This window comes from Mus caroli, unplaced genomic scaffold, assembly GCF_978045245.1.
Source record: "Mus caroli unplaced genomic scaffold, Mus_caroli_1 scaffold_4, whole genome shotgun sequence".
NCBI lineage: Eukaryota > Metazoa > Chordata > Mammalia > Rodentia > Muridae > Mus > Mus caroli.
Genome location: NW_028227259.1, coordinates 118,865,359 through 118,884,743, shown reverse-complemented (window position 1 = coordinate 118,884,743; position 19,385 = coordinate 118,865,359). Strand labels below are relative to the sequence as shown.

Genomic DNA, 19,385 nt, shown 5'->3' with positions numbered 1-19,385 from the left:
TGATACTGAGACAGAGCTTTACTTCAGTTAGTGAGCATTTGACAAGTGCTCGCAAATGTGTAGTGGAAACAGAGCTGGGGGCCACATCCAAGGACCTCAGCAGGAAATGAAACAGGCTGAGAACCAGTTCTGTGATAGAAGAGAAGTGATACAGCACTCAGAGCCCAGGCGAACTCTGGGTTCCCATAATCAGGGACAATACCGTATATTCAGCTAGAGTGGGCAGAATCTGGAATACAGGGATGAAAGCCAACTCGAGGAAGGCTACGGAAAGATACAAGCCATAACAACCCGACTGTCGCCATGAGGACCCATGGCCGCTTGCAGAGGTGTATTGGGACCTAACAGTGGGGCCACGCTCATCTGTGATTCCGAGTCCCATGCCATTTCTCCAGGGTCACATGTCTCTCTGGGCACTTAATTCCCATGGGGCTGCACCCTGGGCTTCCGCAGACACAGGAGGTCCCAAGTCAAGCCTCTGCCTTGATCAGGCTTAGCCAACCAAGTGACCTTGAGGACTCTTTCGGGATGGCACATGTTGGGCTCAAGTGCTCTGTAGGATTCTTTTCTTCTCGGTGGTGTGGAGCTGGGCAGAGGACCACACAAGTGGAAGGTTAAGTACCCCACGCTGAGAACCCCTAACCCCTAGGGGTAGCCCTCACAACACTTCCAAACAAGGATGCCTTTGTCACCAGCTCTCCAGACTGCCAGCTCTTCCACAGTACACACGTGGGCCTTGGGGCTACACAGCTCATAACTGGCAATAACAGCACCAAGACCTATGAGCCCTCAATAGAATAACTTCTGAACAGCAATTTGAAAACCTAAACGGCTCCCTCCTCTCTGCGGCTGGTCCTCCCTGAGCTGACAGCTACAGGTGAGATGAGAGGAACCTACGTATCCTGTCATGGTACTCCTGTCTGTCAGGGAACATGACTTCTTCTTAGACTAACTCTAACATCTACTTATAAATCATTCCTGATCTCTGGCGGCACTGAAGCCAAGGCCTATTGGGGTGAGAAGGGCTCTCAGGGGACGCTGCACACCCATGGCATCCTGACATCTATGGCCCATGATGTGCCTGACAGGTATGGCTCAACTAGCCAGCAGCACCCTGAGCACTGGCCAGCACCAACACCGTACAACTGTCTGGAGTGGTAGTGAGTCGGCTTGCTTCTCTGTGCTCAACGTCAGTCCCAGGCAACTCTGAGGTGTCCGTGAAGCTGAGGAGAGAAAGCATAACATTCCATCAGGCCAGCAGTCTGGAACACTGGGAACCGACTCCCTTTTCTTTAGGAGCATACAAGTGGGTTTTCATGTACCGCTGAGAAAGCCTTGACTCTGGGCCATAAATAAGGCTCTTTATGAGCTGCCCTGAGACACTTGCGTGTGCTCTGTGAAGCGCATCCTGACACACTGATGCGTGCTCAGGTGGCTTTGGAAATGCTGTTCCCTGTGCTTAGAGCCCTCGGTCTATAGGGCTTTGAGGCTCTACAGCAAATGGAAGACCCACTCTAGCCTTACGCCACCCAGGCCCCGGGTTCTCTGACAGGGAAATAATGAATGCTCTCTGCAGCACACACCCCTCAGAATGCCAGGGGCCAGGCAGCCCTAGCTCCAGAGAGCCTAGTCAGCAGGTTCCTCACAACAGACATGACAGCCTTTGCTCCTATGTGCTCCATGGTGCCCTGCTCAGGGCTCACACATAAAGATGCTCAGAAAGAGACAAAGAACAGAGGAAAAGGGGGAGACAGGTGTAGATCTCTTGGTCACTTGGCTTCACTGGCAGCTGGGACCTGATCCGGCTCTCACCAGCTATGGCCAGGGCTCTTCTAGATTGCACTCTGTCCCCCAACAGAGTGGGCAGGCCCACAATCAGCAGTCAGCCTCTGGGTCTTTGCAAAGGCTGAAGCCATGGGGACCAGAGAAGAACCCTTGGACCATCTGAGGTCAAGTTAAGGAATGACAGCCTTTGAACAGAGGCTATAACCAGTCAGGACAGACAGACACAGGGAGAAGACAAGAAGAGCTGAGGATGGCACCATGGTGGCTCGACACCTGGCAAGTACCCACCTTGGGCTGGTAGCCCTTCTCCACCATGGTCTTCGCCTCCTGCTGCAGCAGAACATTGGAGCGCTCTTCCGCCTGCCTGGCCTCCTCCTCTTGCTCCTCCTCCTGCTGGGCTGCTTCCCATTCCTGTCCCTGGCGCTCTGCAACCTGGACACCGAGAACAGAGTCACCAGAAACAAGGCCCAGAGGTCACAGCCCTCCTTCAAGCAAGGACACAGATGGCAAGTGCCAGAAACCAGGACAAGAACCTGAGGATTGGGAACGGCCATACGGACGGTGCTGTGAACCATGGGACAGCTCTGAATGCAGCCATGTGTTTGGAGAACAGGATAGAAAGAAGAAAAGGGGACAGTGACATTAGCCTGGTTTCCACAGACTAGGAAACCAGGATGGAGCCTGCGGCAGAGATTTGGATGTAAGCAAGCAATGGACTGGACTCAAGGACCCCGGCTGAGCTCTGCTCTGCAGTGTCCTGAGAGGCTGCCCTTGCCCTTGGGCCCCACCTGGGCTTCCAGCTCCTGCTTCCTGGCCGACTTCAGCTCTTCACTCTCCTCCTTAGCTCGCTGAGCTAACTGCTTCCCCTCCTCGAGACTCTTGATGAGTTTCTCCCTGTGTTTGAGGGTCTCCTCCTGCGCCCGCCGGTTCTGTTCAATCTTCTCCAGGATCTGCTGCTGCCTCCCGGTCAGAACCTGGCCGAGGGGGAAGAGAAGGTTTGCATTTCAGTCTAAACCTCCTGTCCCAAGCCTCACCCCAGCTATAGCCGCATCCTTACCAACCCAGTCTAGTCCACCCTAATACATGGAGAGCAGGCCTGAGCCACAGGCCCAGTGCGGGCCACTGCTCTTTCGCATCCATGCCAACTGCCCTGGTCAGTTTAGTTTGTTTTTCTAACTCTCCACACACTAGAGTCATATGGGAAGGGGAATCTCAGTGAGAGAATGCCTCCACCAGGCTGGCCTACAGGCAGGTCAGCAGGGAATGTGCTTGGTTAATGATTGACAGGAAAGGGCCCAGCCCACCGTGGCTGGTACTACCCTTGAGCATGGAGCCCTGAGTTGTATGAGGAAGCAGGCTAAGTCAGTCATGAGGAGCGAGCGAGTCAGCAAGCAGCCTTCCTCCACGGCCTCAGATTCTATTCCTGGCTTCCCTCAGTGACAGACTGTGACCTGAGAGCTGTGAGCCAAAAGGAACCCTGAACGACACCAACCCACAGGACACAGCAGTGCTCGAGGAAGGACAGCAAAACGCCGGGGAGCCCTCTCCACAGGGAGGGAGGAGCTTCAGAGAAACACCTAAGACTTGGCCCACCAGGGGTCAGCCACACAGGTAGGGAGATGGAGCCAGGCGTCCCCTCCACTGCTCCAAGAGGCAGACGCCTGCTGTTGTTTGCGGCTTAGACCTTGACCCAGAGCAGTCAGATATTCCAGTCCCAGCCCTGGATCCAAGAAACCACCAGACATGCTGACATGTGTTCTGTAAGGAGGGGACAATAACGTGGCCACGAACAGGCAGGGAGGACACTGAAGTGAGGAAGGTGGAAAGCCACAGGGTGCATTATACAAGAGTGAACACCACCAACCGCGGACCGATTGCCACACGCAGACGATCGTTCCAGACCACTCTGTGAGTGTTGTCACTGATGACGAGCTGGTGAGAATGCTCCCAATCAAATGCACAGTGGGGAGAAAAAGACACCAGCATGCTTTTTGGAATTACCTCACTCATCAGTCTGTCCCGCGCGACCTGCTCTCGGGCCCACTCGGCCTCTCTCTTCTCCCACATCTCCTTGGCCTCCTCCCTGGACAAACACAAAAGGGACAAGATGGATGGGAGGGCACACGCAGCCACCAAGCTTCAGGCAAGAGTGTCCACACCAGCTTTCCTACGATGATACTTAGGGACACGTCTCTAGTATTTTAAGTCATCATTTAGTGCTGATGAGACCGGAAGCCAGAGACAGGAGGAGGCTATGGCCTGCACCCAAGCCCGGTCACTGCATTCCCGAGAAGACTAGTGGCTTAAAGCCTCTAGACAGCTAGCAACCCCCTCAGGTCTCCATGTGCCATGCACTTACCGCTTGGCTGAATGTCAGGACCCAATAATGGTGTCTGGACATCAGTGTCTAGTGCCTGCTATTTGGCTATTTCCATCTATGGGTTGGACTTTTAGTCCCCAAAGCTGGACACACAGGCCAGCAGTCCCAGCCGTCCCAGTCCCTGGGCGCTAAGGAGATCACTAAGGAGGAGACCAGCTGAGGCACCACGGCAGCACCATCTTCAGGAGGGCATTAGGATCCAGACCCCAGGATCTTGTTACAGAGCTAAGCAGCATTAAACATCTGCACCCTGCAAGCACCCTCCTCACGCTGTTTGAGACTTGACATGACCACGTCAGTTACTCTGAACTATAATGATTTCCACCTTGAAGAACATTAGGTCACTACCCTAAGCCACTAGCAAAGACATAGTCCCCGGGGATGGTTAAGTGAGTCACAAGGACAGATGTCGCAGAACAAAAGTGGCCCACCCAGGGACCCAAGGGCACCTCACGGAGCCTCCTGCCCAGCAGGGTTGCTCACCTCAGCAGCTGCTGCAGCTCTGCCTCCCGCGCTTTCTCCAGCTGCAGCTGCTCCTCGATGACCTGCTTCATCCAGGCCGCGTCGGCCCGGGCTTGCTCCCGCCTGGCCAGTTCCACCTGCTGCAACTCGCCTTCCTTCTCTAGGAGGGCCTGCAGGATCCGCCCATCTACCTCCTGGGTGAAGGGGCAGGGCCTGTGGGTGGGCTGCTCCCAGCCCTGGGGCAGCGGCAAGGTGAGCCCGCCTTCCCACACAGTCCCTGCTACCCAGCCATGTAGGGCCTGACACACATCCTCAGGACAGAAGGGAAGGGGCTGGAGTGCTGCTTCTGATAACGTCATCAGCTTCAGGCACATATGCTTGCCAGTAAAAGGAGTGACCCCCCACTCAGGAGGCAGAGGCAGGTGGATTTCTGAGTTCGAGGCCAGCCAGGTCTACAAAGTGAGTTCCAGGACAGCCCCAGGGCTACACAGAGAAACCCTGTCTCGAAACATTCCTCCCCCCGCCCCCAAAAAAGGAGTGACCCCCTCCTGCCATCTGTGCCACCACAGGCATTCGCCCCTGGACATGTACGGCAGCACACTTAACACTACGTAGCGAGAACCCATTTAAGTTACAGCAGAACTCAAACAGACACATGCACAAACTGCTCGCTGCAACTTTCCAGTAAACAGGGAAACCCAGACATCAGGAATGCGCACCGGCAGGGGGCGAGCTTTAACCATGTCTACACAACAAAAGCAGGGGGGGATTCTGGGGTGAGGCAGAACAGTGACAGTACACCCAAGTCTGACCAGAGGAGGCAGACGGTCAGGAAATATGGCTGTGCTCACCCACAGCCTACTACAGCTCGTGACAGGAACACCAAGCAGCCACTGCTACAAAGCCCACCCAACATACACTCTTCCCTATAAAAACCGTCGTGTGCAAAGCAACTGAAAGGGCCCTGGGAAACAAGCACAGGAGGAACCGCCGCTGTGGGTGTGTGGTAAACAAGACCAAGAGAATCTGCGCCTGCGTGGGAGCAGGCATGGCTGCAGATGGGAACCACACCCAGGGCTTCTGCAAGAGCAGCAAGTGACCTTAACCACTGAGCCGTCTCTCCATTCCCTAACATTCCTCCATCCATTTACTTATTTTTAAAGGAATGCCTACGAGCCAGGTATGATGACACACACCTTTAATCCCAGCACTTGGCAAAGGCAGGTGGATTTCTGTGTGTTTGAGGCCAGGCTGGTCTACATAGCATATTCCTACCCAGCCAAGGGCACACTGTGAGACCCTGCCTCAAAAACACACACAAACAGGGGCTGGAGAGATGGCTCAGGGGTTAAGAGTGCTGGCTGCTCTTCCAGAGGTCCTGAGTTCAGTTCCCAGCAACCACATGGTGGCTCACAACCATCTGTAATGGGATCGGATGCCCCCTTCTGGTATGTCCAAAGATGGCGATAGTGTACTCATATAAATAAAACAACAACAACAAAACAAACAAACAAACAAAAACCCAAAGCAACACAGTCCACCATGGTCGCACAGCGCCTGGCAGCTCAGGCACATGGGTAGTGTTGTGAGAGTGACCCGTGCTTCAAGCTCCCCTCCTCTCTGCACCGTCCACCAGCACTGCTCTGCCCCCATCAGGTCCTGCCTGCGCACTGGTGATGCTGTTCCCAGAGGATCGGCAAAAGCCTGCCTGCTCACTCACCAGCTCCTCCTGGATTTCCTGGGTGCGCCTGTTGAGCTGCGCGTTGTACTGATGTTTCAAGAAGCGCCTAAAGACAGGAAGAATCAGGCAGCTTCAGTCCCCACAGGGCCGATTAACAGCGGCACCCTACAGACCACAACCCCTTTGGTTCTCAGGAGATCCCAAGGACACCTGAGAAGGCAAGAGACCCACCCTCTGGGGAGAGCCCTGGGCATCCCCGACTCACCCCAGCTCTGTCTTGCGCCGGAGGGCGGCCATCTGCCTCCTTTCCTCCTCCAGTCTTTCCAGCTCCCAGCGCTGCCTCAGCAGGTTCTCCTGTTCCTTCTTCAGTTTGGTTGCCTGTGGTTACAATGGTAAACCCCGGGTGAGATGGGGCGATCAGACTGCCCTCCTGCACATCCCCAGGTCTGGCAGGTACTATGTGAGCCCAGGCTGGCCCCAAATGTCATGGCCACCTCATGTGACTCTTGAGTCCCACCTCAACTAAACCATTCCTACAAGGCTGGCCCAGCCCGAGAAACTTCCAGTGCTGGGCCACACTTAGCTAACTTAGCTTCAGTTTCCTTGGCCAGCACAGCAGCCACGGGTGAGGCCAGAGATGAGCAAGTCCTTGCTTGGGCCCTGTCTCTTCATTCAGAATGAGTGGGTACCACATTCCCAGTTATTAAAACAACGGGGCCAGGGAGAGGGAAACACAGGAGACCAAAGAGGAGAGGCCTCCCTCCATCTGAACAGAGGACTCAGCTCTCTCAGGAGACCACAGTGTACCAAACTCCCTCATGACTTACATACTGAGACCCAAAGCTGTTACTAGTGGAATGTTGTGTGTTGGGTGCTAGACCATGTCCCACTGGGAAAACCCTGATCTGAAAAGGCGCTGGCGAGGTGTGTCATCCGAGCGGACAGGTGTGTCTTAGACCATAATGTTCCCAAGTCCGAGGCACACTGTGGAGCATCTCAGCAGAACCATGAATGGGGTGTACAAGCAAGAAGAGAGGACACAGGCTGGATCGGGTTCACAGACCCTCCCACCCCCACTCCCGCTGTGATCTTCTCAGAATGGCCTTTGAAATTTCCCCATTCCCATGTATGTTAGAGTAGTGTGTACAAAGCGGCTGGGTCAGGCCAGGAAGGCTCCCGCTCACCTCCATCTCCTTCTGCTTCAGCTCCTCCATCTGCTGGCGCAGCGCCTCGGCCTGCAGGCGCCCCTCTAGCTGCCTCCTCTCCTCCTCGACTCTCATCCTCGCCTCGGCTTCCCGGCGGGCTGCTGCGTACTGGTTCTCCAACCGCTTGTTCTCCTGCTTCTCCGTGGCTTCTTGCTATAAGAGGACAACGGGTCAACATGCAGCCCTTCAGTGGGCGACAGGGCCCAGGCAAGCTCAGCGCAGAAGCCCTGGGGGCTCAGCAACGCCAGGTTCCTTCCTCCTGTCCGGCTTACAAGATAACACAATGAACCTAGACGCGAAATGACACATGTGTCTTGTGGACCGCAGAGGTGCTGCACTAGATAAGCCAGGGTCGAGTGTTTGTGATGTAGGTTTATGATGCTGGGGCCGGAGGTGGCTTGGCGGTTAAGGGCTCATGCTGTTCTTCCAGAGGATGAGCTGAGTCCAGTCCCCTGTATCCAGATTGGACAGCTCATGAACTTTCTAATTCCTCCTCCAAGTGATCTGATGCCCTCACCTAACCTCTCAGATACCAGCACATGTAGCACACACACACCCACACACAAAAATAAAATAAAAAATAAAAACCTACGGCTGGCTGAGAGATGCTTCCATGGTTAAGAGCACTGACTGGCTGCTCTTCCAGAGGACCCAGGTTCAATTCCTAGGACCTACATGGCAGCTTGAAGCCGCCCATAACTTCAGCTCCAGAGGATTCAACACCCTCTTCTGGCCTCCAAAGGTACCAGGCATGCTTGAGGCACCTACACATCCATGCAAGGAAAGCACCCATACACAGAAAATACATTTTAAAAACTTTTTTCTTTAATTTAAAAAAGCTGGCAAAAGAGTCCACCCTTGTAGCCTTAGTCCCAGGGAAGTGGAAAGTGAGGGGTCCCCACGGGTCCTTGGAAGTCTACTTGGGAAAGCTACAGACTTCTGAAAGGCCCTCTCTCAAAAAAACGACAGCTGGCTCCTGAGAAACATCACCCCCACACATGCACACATCTGCATACACACCTACACATGTGAACCCACACACGCGTGCACACACCTACATGTGAATGTGTGTGCACACATACAAGAACATGCATATGAGCATGCGCAAAGCAAACCTCAGCCTGCACATGCAGCAAGCATCCAGGCAGGCACCTGCTGCTCATTTAGCCAAGAGCACGGAGACAGGACAGAATCACAAGTGCCGACAGTGTGTGAGGGTCACACATTACATACCTGCTTTTTTTCTTCTTTCTGTGTTGCCCAAGAATTTATCACGTGCTTCTTGTGAAGGTCCAACTCAAGCTGAGGGTGAGAAAGAAAATGTTACTTTGCCTGAGGGTTTGTGTGACACTGACTGAGGTGACTTGCTGTGGTCGGTGCCACCTGTTGGAACCTGACCATGACTCGCTACCCCAACAAAAACAGCCTGATGAGGACCACCGAGAGGGCTCAAGTGTAAAGTCGTGGTCTGCGTACCTGAGGTCCATCCCTGGCACTGCCCATGTAAAGAGCAGGATGTGATGGTGTGCGTGTGGGCTCCTTGCACCTCTGTGGTGAGGTGGGAGGCAGAGACTAGAGGACTCTCTACAAGCCCAGAAATTTAAGGGTCAGCTAGCCCAGAGTTCAACTTAGCAGCAGAAAAGGACAGACTCTGCCTCTAAGGGAGGCTGGGGGACAGGAGGAGAAGTGACGCCCAATGGTTGATCACTGACCTCCACACAGGGGCCACAACACATCTGCACCCCTCACACACACAATCGTCAATAAAAATCAACAACAAGCTGGGTGGTGGTGGCACACGCCTTTAATCCCAGCACTTGGGAGGCAGAGGCAGACGGATTTCTGAGTTTGAGGCCAGCCTGGTCTACAGAGTGAGTTCCAGGACAGCCAGGGCTACACAAAGAAATCCTGTCTCGAAAAACCAAAAAAAAAAAAAAAAAAAGTCAACAAACAAAATCCAATCTAAATGATCAGCAAATAGGAAACCAAAGGATCACGAGCTTCTAAGCCCTGTCTACCCCTGGTCACAAAGGGCCAATGCTCTCTCCGGGAGCCCAGGGGAGGGCAGCGAGCATTTCTCAAACAAAACTGCAATTTGAAAGGAGAGCCCGGGAGATGCTGGGTAAGCAGAGCCAGCCCTAAGCTTGGCTCACCAAAACTTCCTGCCTGAACTCAGAGACCCAGCTGCCACCGCCTCCCCAGTACTGAGATTAAAGGACTGAACTCCAGCATTCGGGAGGCAGAGGCAGAGGGGCAGAGGGGCAGAGGGGCAGAGAGGCAGAGGGGCAGAGAGGCAGAGGGGCAGAGAGGCAAAGAGGCAGCCTAACACACATCTAGACCCAGAAACAAGGAACAAAATCTGAAACCGCGATGGCGCCTACCCAGGCGAAGCAATGGAGGCTTCGTTCTCACCTCTCGAAGTTTGGGGTTGTTCTTCTTCCAGTGTTCATACAAAAGTCGTTCAGCAATCTATCAAGAAAACACAGGAGACGTGAGGTCACTATTCACATCCATCCACACTTAGATGAGATACAACAGAAGTCAGCTTCTCCCTTCAGTGATGACACCCCCGTCTGCCATTAAAACCTGCTGCCTTTGCACACCAGCTCTGGAGATGGGACATCAGAGCCAATCGGAAGGGCATGGACAAATGCCTGTCTCAGTGGACCAAGAGCCAGCTAAGATCTGATGCTATGGCTGGGTCCCTTCTAGGGGCAGAAGTTTCTAAATACATACTAGGCTAAAATACACAGACTGCAACTAGTTACCATAGCCACCCAAAACATAAAATACAACGTTCCCAGGTATTGGTGGGACCAGAGAACTGAAAAAAGTGAAGATGAATCCCACACAGTGACTTATAAGCCGCATACCAAACACTCCCTGTAAGGTACATAAGAGTGGGTGCTGGCTTCCTCTCTGTTTCCCCTTACTCGGGCTGGCAAGCTCATCTCTCCTATGACCGTGGCCAGTGTTACCTGCAGAGAGACTCTCTTCTGCAGTGTACTGTGTGGAAGCATCAGGTCTCAAAAAAAGCCTCTGGCCAATGAGCTGAGGCAGGATTAGAAAGTGAGGCATGGGGGGGGGGGGGAGAGAGGAAGAGGATTCTGGGAAATAGTCAGATGCAGGAGATTCACCCCAACACTGGCAGAGACAGACACATGAACCTGAGCAAAGGTAACTCACCCCATGGCACGGCTTAGGCTAGTTTAAACAGGATGACTGAGTTATGAGCTCGTGGGAACAAGCCAAAGCTGTTGGTTTATTCATAGATAAAAAAATCTCAGAATTGTTATTTCAGGGAACAAAGAGGCCAGGTGGGAAAGTGTGAGGTTACAATGACCTCCAACTTCTTCAGGGTTCTAACACAGACTGAAAGCCAGATGTTCTGCAGAAACCCTCCCAGACTCCAGCACCAGGCAGGAAGCGCAGAGATATCTGAGCCTCATGGGCTCAACAACTGTGGGATTTCTGGTCTGTCTGCTGTGGGACAGCCACTGTTGGCCAACCTGGACTACATCCTCAAAGGGCCAACAAAACGTGGTTATACACCCCAGCTGGCGCTAATCTGTAACAGGTTACCAAATGTGGTTCAGATCATTGTTATGTGCTGAATCTCAACTATCCACAAGGCTCACATTTCAAAGGCTTGCTCTGGTCCAGGCAGGTGATCCGTTTTTTATCCCAGTACGTGGGAGGCAGAGGCAGAGGCAGAGGAGGCAGAGGAGGCAGAGGAGGCAGAGGAGGCAGAGGAGGCAGAGGAGGCAGAGGAGGCAGAGGAGGCAGAGGAGGCAGAGGCAGAGGCAGAGGCAGAGGCAGAGAGGCAGAGCGGCAGAGAGGCAGAGAGGCAGAGGCAGAGGCAGGCAGATCTCTGGGACTCTGAGGCCAGGCTAGTCTATAAACAAAGTTCCAGGCAAACCAGGAGTACACAGTGAGACCGTTTCAAGACAGCAAAAGCAACATTGAAAACAACTGCTCCCTAGCTTCCAGCACTGTTCAGGGGAGGCAGGGGGCGTTTAAGGGGATGAGATACTAGCTGGTGGCAACAGTCCACTGTGGTGGGTCTCTGAACCCTCTTTCTAACATCCTCTGTTTCCTGAGCCAGGGCGACTTGAGCTCCATTGGTCACAGGCTCCATGCCTTCCTCATAACAATCGCTTGAGACCCTCAGAAACCACGAGCTAAAAATAAGCCTTTCCTCTCTGGAGGGGGTGGGGGTGGGGATGGAGGCTGCTTTCCCCATGGGCTCTAGTCACCTGACCATCTCATCGGACCAGGCACCCAAGAACAACCCCGTGGACGCACTCGTCCATTCCGGTGGGGATGCTACCGCACTGCAACCTGCTTCCGGACTAGGGTAGTTACCAGTTTCCTCTGTTCTTCTCGGGCTGTCTTCAGGTCCTGGTGCTGCTCCCGGAGCCTTTGCTCCCGCAGGCCCATGCTCAGCCTGAGCTCATCCAGCTCCGAAGCCAGCAAGTCCTGTTCCTCCAGGAGAAGCTCTCTGAGCCTCTCCCGCCGGAGCTCCAGAATCTTCCTCTTCTCCTCCTTCATCTTCTCACAATGGTAGGCGTGCATGCTAGGTTAAGGAGCCCCCTGGACATCAGTCACACCAGGTCACAGTTTGATGTACATTTCTATGTAATGCTTGGGGAGGGGGGGTCGCTAAACACCTTCCGAGAAGACACTAGCTCTGCCTTCTGGTTTATCTTTTAAAATGTACAGTACTGCCGGGCGTGGTGGCGCACGCCTTTGATCCCAGCACTCGGGAGGCAGAGACAGGTGGATTTCTGAGTTCAAGTCCAGCCTGGTCTACAGAGTGAGTTCCAGGACAGCCAGGGCTACACAGAGAAATCCTGTCTTGAAAAACCAAAAAAAAAAAAAAAAAAAAAAATGTACAGTACTTCTCCCCAGCACAGCCCAGTTTCCAGCATCATCAGGAGATAATTCAAGCCACAGTCCCTAAGCCCCTAGGCTACATTCCCCAAAACGTGGTAGGAACCAGTGGGCAGGACAACACAGAGACACTTGCCTCCGCTGGTAGGAGATCTTGGAGCTCCATTCGATCTGTTTCGAGTTGTGGATGTCCCAGGTCCTGAAATAGCGACTGTTCTGTTCCCACTGCTGGCGAAACTGGTCCTCCTGCTGATGCTGGCGCTGGCGAAGATCCATGTGTCTCCGGCTGGACCAATAAGAGGGCAACGTGGGGAGAGCCATCTGAAGGAAACAGCAGTGGGCAGAAATTGAGCCAGTTGTAAAGCCAGGGACCGCCCCCCTGCCACTCCGGATGCCTCACTCCGGATAGCACTCGCCCCTTGGCTGCACCTTTCTCACAGCTTTAAGGCCCACGTTCCCACTCTAGGACAACCGAATGATCAAATTTTGCAAAGGAGGCCCATGCCAGAAAGTTTTAAATGATTTGCCACCAAGGCTGCAAATTATCAATTTAAATAAACGTGCACTGTGCCCAGTAGTGGCCAGCCATTATCAGGGAGATTGCAGACATAGAAATTGTTCTGACAAGGCTGGGATAGGAAATCGAGGTTTTTTTACATTCTGCATAAAAACTATAGGGACAAGCAGGTCCCAGGGGCATGTCCCAGCGGTCCCGCGTACTTTGGAAGCCGAGGCGGGAAGAGATCACTTGAGTTCAGGAGTTCAAAGCCAACATGAGCAAACCAGAAAGCCCCCTGTCTCAAAAAGCAAGCAGAAATAACCTGCGACAATGATATGAAGATGACGGGTATGTGCCAAGAGCTAGGCATACAACTTTTTACAGGTCCCTCGGCGACAAGGGATGCCACGTCCCCGCCCCTCGGCCCAGCCTAACCTCTGACTCCAGCGCTCGGTGTCCGAAGTTCGCGGAGAAGGGTCGCCGGCCTTAGCTCGATCACGCGCCCGCTCGCTCCAAGGGTCCCCTGGCGCCCACTGCACCGACGCCAGCCGTTTCCTCGCCGGTTGCCGGGCAGCCCGCGGGACAACGGAGCACGGCGATGGACAAACTTCCTCCCGCGCGACACCCGCCGCTCTCCAGGAAAAAGGAGTGGTGGGTGGTGGTTTTTCTCTGGTGCCACCTGGCGGTGGGAGGTAAATCGACAGTAATTGTTAGTCCTTGAAGTAGGGTAATGAAAAGAAACCTTAGTGACCCAGTCAGGATGATTGGGGTGGGGTGGGGGGGGGGGAGTGGTTACCGGAGGAGGGTGGAGGAGTGAGGGTAGGTTTAACGAGAATCATCCCCTGGCCAGAGTGAGGAAATAAATGATTTTCAAAGATCCGCGGGTGTGTCCCGTAGGCAGTCGAGGCCGAGAATCTGAGAACCACTGGCCTCCATAATGACCTCCGTCATTGGTACACTACTGTAGTCTTAAGATTGGTGGTGGGTACAACGGTTTTTTGTTTTTGGTTTGGTTTGGTTTGGTTTGGTTTTTCGAGACAGGGTTTCTCTGTATAGCCCTGGCTGTCCTGGAACTCACTTTGTAGACCAGGCTGGCCTCGAACTCAGAAATCCACCTGCCTCTGCCTCCTGAGTGCTGGGATTAAAGGTGTGCGCCACCACACCCGGCTTGGGTACAAAGGTTTTAATAACTGTAACTCGCTTGGTTGCTTGCGTCCATGCATTAGCTACCTAATACCAGTAAAAAGAGAAAAGCATAAAAAGAGATTGTGCATATGTAGCATGCTCAAAGCTCTAAGTTTGAGCCCTAAAATAATGTACAATATTAAAATAGTATTTTATTTTACTAAATAATACTAAAATAGTGCCCTCCAAAATAATGTAAAGATATAGATAAATATTCGATCATTCCTTTTTGTTTTGTTTTGTTCCTTTTGAGACAGGGTTTCTCTGTGTAGCCCTGGCTGTCCTGGAACGCACTCTGTAAACCAGGCTGGCCTCGAACTCAGAAATCTGCCTGCCTCTGCCTCCCAAGTGCTGGGATTAAAGGCATGTGCCACCACTGCCCAGCTTCGATCATTCTTTTTTCTTCTATTTTCCCACCCACTTCCTTCTGTCTCTGCCTCCCAAGTTTTTCTGCTCTCCTACTCCTCCATTCTGTTGTTCCTCATGGTGCCTGCCTGATGTTTCTGTTTCACATGGAGCTGGCCGTACAGTGTTGTTGGCTCTCCAAAGCCAATAACCAGGTTCAAACCTGCAGCATGCCAGAGATGGCCAGCCTGGGCTGGTCACTCTCTGACCCTCGGGCTGGCCTTTCCCAGGCTCCCTCTCCAATGGGGGAGGAGGTGGCATCCCATCTGGCATGATTAAGCCAGAAAGAGCCATCAGGCCATTGAAGGAGCCCAGTACACACATCTGTTGACAACTCCTTGAGCTGTGCTGAGAACCTCAGGCATATGTGAGTTAGATCCGGAAAAACCTGGGGTTCATTTCTGATTTGTTTTGGGCAAGCCTGCTTCCTTCTGGGCCTCAGTTTCTTCTACAGTAGAGTTGCCATAGAAACCCACCTGCTCCTGAGCGTGGTATGACTTTAGGGACTTCCTCCTGCATTTCCGCTCCTCCTCCTCCTCTTCCTCCTCCTCCTCTTCCTCCTCCTGCATTTCCCTCTCCTCCTTTGAAAGAGGATCTTGCTGTCCAACCCAAGCTAGAGGGCACTGTGTAGTTGATACTGGCCTCCTGCCTCTGCCTCCCAAGTTCTGGGCCAGCGGGCTTATGCCTCACACACAGCTTGTCCCTGGGCCTCACACTGGCTAACAATTCCACTGGCACAGCAGTTACTGTTGGCTCACAAGCTGCTACCTCTAGCTGGTCAGCCTATGTGTAAAGTGTCTGCTCCACCCAGAAATTGGGAGAGGGATTTGATTATCCCAATCTGAGTCTCAACCGAGCCTCAGACAAAAGTATTCTCCCTTGCTCCAGGAACCACAGCTGAGGAGTGAAGGCTGGAATTTGAACCAAGATCCATGGATGTGGGGCCAGAGCCCAGGCCCTCCCCATTCCCTGCTGCAGCCGCAGTGCCAAAGCTGGATATGGCTGGCTTATGGGTTTCAGGCTAGCCTGGGCTATAAAATAAGTCTCAAAAAATAAAAAAAACAGGCTCTGGGAGATGTCTAATAACTTGAGTTCAGATCCCTGGAATATGAAGAAAGGAAGGAAATAAGAAAGGAAGGAAGGAAGGTGTCTTAGTCGGGGTTTCTATTCCTGCACAAACATCATGACCAAGAAGCAAGTTAGGGAGGAAAGGGTTTATTCAGCTTACACTTCCACATTGCTGTTCATCACCAAAGGAAGTCAGGACTGGAACTCAAGCAGGGCAGGAAGCAGAAGCTGATGCAGAGGCCATGGAGGGATGTTACTTACTGGCTTGCTTTTCCTGGCTTGCTCAGCCTGCTTTCTTTCTTTTTTTTTTTAAGATTTATTTATTTATTGTACATATATGAGTACTGTACCTGCCTTCAGGAACACCAGAAGATCCCATTACAGATGGTTGTGAGTCACCATGTGGTTGCTGGGAATTGAACTCAGGACCCCTGCAAGAGCAGTCAGTCCTTTTTTTTTTTTAAGATTTTATTTATTTATTATATGTAAGTACACTGTAGCTGTCTTCAAACACTCCAGAAGAGGGAGTCAGATCTCGTTAAGGATGGTTGTGAGCCACCATGTGGTTGCTGGGATTTGAACTCTGGACCTTCAGAAGAGCAGTCGGGTGCTCTTACCCACTGAGCCATCTCACCAGCCCTCAGCCTGCTTTCTTATAGAAGCCAAGACCACCAGCCCAGAGATGGCCCCACCCACAAGGGGCCTTTCCCCCTTGATCACTAATTGAGAAAATGCCTTACAGTTGGATCTCATGGAGGTATTTCCCCAACTGAAGCTCCTTTCTCTGTGATAACTCCAGCCTGTGTCAAGTTGTACACAAAACTAGCTACAAAACTAGCCAGTACAGAAGGAAAGGAAGAAGGAAGGAAATCAGATGTGGTATCACTGGTCTGTAATCTCAACTCTTCTGTGGTAAGATTGAAGGTAGAGATAGCTCATAGACCAGATAAGACAAAGTCTATGCTTCGGCCGGTGAAGCCAGAGAGACCCTGCCTCAAACAAGATGGAAACTTCAGAACCAACTCCTGAGAGATGTCCTCTGCTTTCCACACACATGCTGTGGCCTGCACTCACATGTGCACACACACACACCTGCAAATACAAAGTAGATTGAATTTATAAGGAGGTCTAGCAGCATAAAATATTTATGTTCCATATTTTAATGTTTAGTATTTAGGCCAGTGAAGGACTAACAGAGGAAGGCTAGCAAGGAATCGAGGTGGGGAGAGGGTGGCTTGCACCTGTGTCTGTCTTGGCGTGGAAGGAGGCAGGATGGGGAGGCAGGTGCAGACAAGGAGATGCTCTCTGTCAGCTCAGCTTTAGCCATCCCAGCAGGCTGTGTCCTCACTTCACCAGCTGGTGCTCTCCAGGGCACACTTACCTACCTGCTTTCGGCTTTCTCAGCATCTCAGTATCAATTGCCCTGGCTTCGATCGTGTCTTTGGGCTAAGCCAATGACCCTCCCTGATGACAAAGGTCAGCTCATAGGCTGCCTCTAAGAGCCCAGCTTTGTAACAGGCAAACTTGCAATAAGTATTCAGGAGAGAAAAAAACAAAACGCTATTCAGGGTGTTTGCTGAAGACAGCCAGTAGCATTGGGGGCAGCTTTCGGCCCGGCCTTGTGTTCCGTTTCTCTAGGTTTTCAGTTTCACCATAGACTCTGGAGTTTGTGTAATGCCATCACTGTTGCTGAGAAATGGAACACCAATGGGTCCCAGGCTACACAGTTGTGTCACTTGCGATAGAAGCACATGGGGGGACTTTAAATTATCTGATGCTTAGCAGCACATGTCTGTAACTGGCACCCAGGAGGCTGAGGCAGAAAGATCATGATTTCGAAGCCAGCCTAGGTCGTACACTACAACCCTGTCAGAAACAGAGACTGAGCCCCAGTTCTCCAGCCCCCAAAGAAGTGCTGACTTATTTGTTTTACTGATATAGATGGAGCCTGTGCATCTGCCTTCTGTATTGGTTTTTCTTATGGTCCTGGGAATTGAACCGGTCCCCTAACTCCTTGTCACTTTCCAGCTCTCTGGGACCACCCTCAAGGTCCCTTTTACCCTAGTCACATCTGCCAAGACCTTTTGGCCACATTTAGTCACATGGTCACCAGTTCTGGGCATCAGGAGGGACCTCCCTTGGGAGGCCTCTATCTGCCCATCATGGAGCAACTGTCCCTAGTTTGTGTGGTTGCTTTTGCCTGTCTGTGCCCCCCTACCCTCACTTTTGTTCCAAATGCCTGGCACATGGGTTTGCTGCATGTCCTCACGCACCCCTCTCCATGTAGGGTGCATCCTTCAAAAAACCCCAATATAGAAGACTGCTCTCGGTGCCCTTCTTCAGATGTGTGGCCAGGACACCCCCGAATCAAGTAAACTCATTAAAACTCATTCTAACAGACCTGCTATGTGTGTACAACAAGAGGCTACATATGGATGTCATTCCAGAACCTTCTGTTCTTGCTGGATCCTTCTGTTCAGCACCTCAGACAGCCCTACCTGCTTCCGTCTGCTGGAATACATTTGATGGAATGCTCCTCGCAGTTTTGTCTGCCTGTATTATCTTTAGAGCTCAGCTTATTTGGGGGGAAGGAGTCTCTGTCGACTCCAAGAGTGCTTTAGGCTGAGCTTCAGTTTGCTGTGTATAAACTGCAGATAAAACGGTTACTCGTCCACTATCTGCTTGCTCTCTATACACAATGCCAGGGACATGGTCAGCCTGTGGTGTGTGACCATTGTCAATTTACTGCACATCACCTGTTAATGGAGAAGCTGGGGACTCACTGGGTTGTGTGGCCTGTGAGTCTTCCTTAGAGGGCTGTGCTCTCTGGTCGATGTAAATCCCTATTCTTCCAAGGTGGCCACGGTACAGCTCCACCCCCTGTGAATGACAGGGATGGGTGTGGGCTTTAGGCACAGTTCCATTCAGTGGCATGTGAGGGCATCTGCTGGGGAGATGGTGGCATTGGGCGTGGTGACATGGCCAGAGCCCTGCAGTAGTGCACGTCACCAGCAGGAAGCCACCCAGCACAGCCTCTATCTGAGAGGAATGAGGGAAAAGTTCAGTCCCTGATGATGTCAAGTGCATGGGACTCAGCAAGAAGCCTGACCTCAGAGCTCAGGCCTTTTGTTAGCACTGCAGTTTTTAATCGAGCGCATGTCTGTAGGTATATGGTATATGCATGTGTGATAGGAGAGTGGCGGATGATTTATGGGTCGGCACTGATAATGGAACAATACATAATTATCTGGGGCTGCCAAGAATGCCTGGTGAGGATCTCTGAACTCTTTTAACTCTTAAGAGGCTAGCGAGAAAGAAAAGGATACAGACACACATGGTCATGCACACACACGCGCACACACACACTCACACACGCACAGACGCACACTCCGGCCAGGTCCAACCACCTGTTTCATCAATCTCACAAGTGCACATGCATACTTACATACTTACACATATACCTACATATGTATGTGTGCACATACATATAGGCAGCAGACATATGCATGTTATATAGACAGACATATATACATATATACAGACACACACACAAATATATATATTTGGTGGATAGAGCAGAATCCCAACAGCCACACTGTAATTTTTCTCTCAGCCCTTTTTAAACCTTTTTTTTTTAATTTGAGCACATTATTATTATTATTTAATCTTTTAAAAAAAGAAAAAAGAAAAAAGGGCTGGAGAGATGGCTCAGCGGTTAAGAGCTCTGACTGCTCTTCCGAAGGTCCTGAGTTCAATTCCCGGCAACCACATGATGACTCACAACCATCTGTAATGAGATCTGGCGACCTCTTATGGAGTGTC

At 52.0% G+C, this 19,385-nt stretch overlaps 1 protein-coding gene across 1 annotated transcript; it reads right to left on the bottom strand.

The window, feature by feature from the left end:
• Tchp (trichoplein keratin filament binding) lies at window positions 1-13,480 on the bottom strand. Its single transcript, XM_021162784.2, has 13 exons — window positions 13,341-13,480; window positions 12,543-12,727; window positions 11,879-12,089; window positions 9,926-9,982; window positions 8,747-8,815; window positions 7,493-7,666; window positions 6,574-6,686; window positions 6,348-6,414; window positions 4,649-4,821; window positions 3,787-3,868; window positions 2,574-2,759; window positions 2,074-2,217; window positions 1-1,223 (listed from the first exon to the last, which is right to left on the bottom strand). Exons 2-13 carry the CDS (start codon window positions 12,725-12,727, stop codon window positions 1,191-1,193), a joined length of 1,494 nt encoding a protein of 497 aa, XP_021018443.1. The 5' UTR covers window positions 13,341-13,480; the 3' UTR covers window positions 1-1,190.
• Window positions 13,481-19,385: the final 5,905 nt, after the last annotated feature.

What these genes read in the sequence shown, in the direction of transcription:
- Tchp (XM_021162784.2), bottom strand. Translation starts at nt 12,727, where the DNA reads ATGGCTCTCCCCACGTTGCCCTCTTATTGGTCCAGCCGGAGACACATG. An exon ending in GAGAAGAACAGAGGAAACTG is followed by an intron (nt 9,983 to 11,878) that starts GTAACTACCCTA and finishes TTTTCTTGATAG; the next exon opens with ATTGCTGAACGACTTTTGTA. An exon ending in ACAACCCCAAACTTCGAGAG is followed by an intron (nt 8,816 to 9,925) that starts GTGAGAACGAAG and finishes TCTCACCCTCAG; the next exon opens with CTTGAGTTGGACCTTCACAA.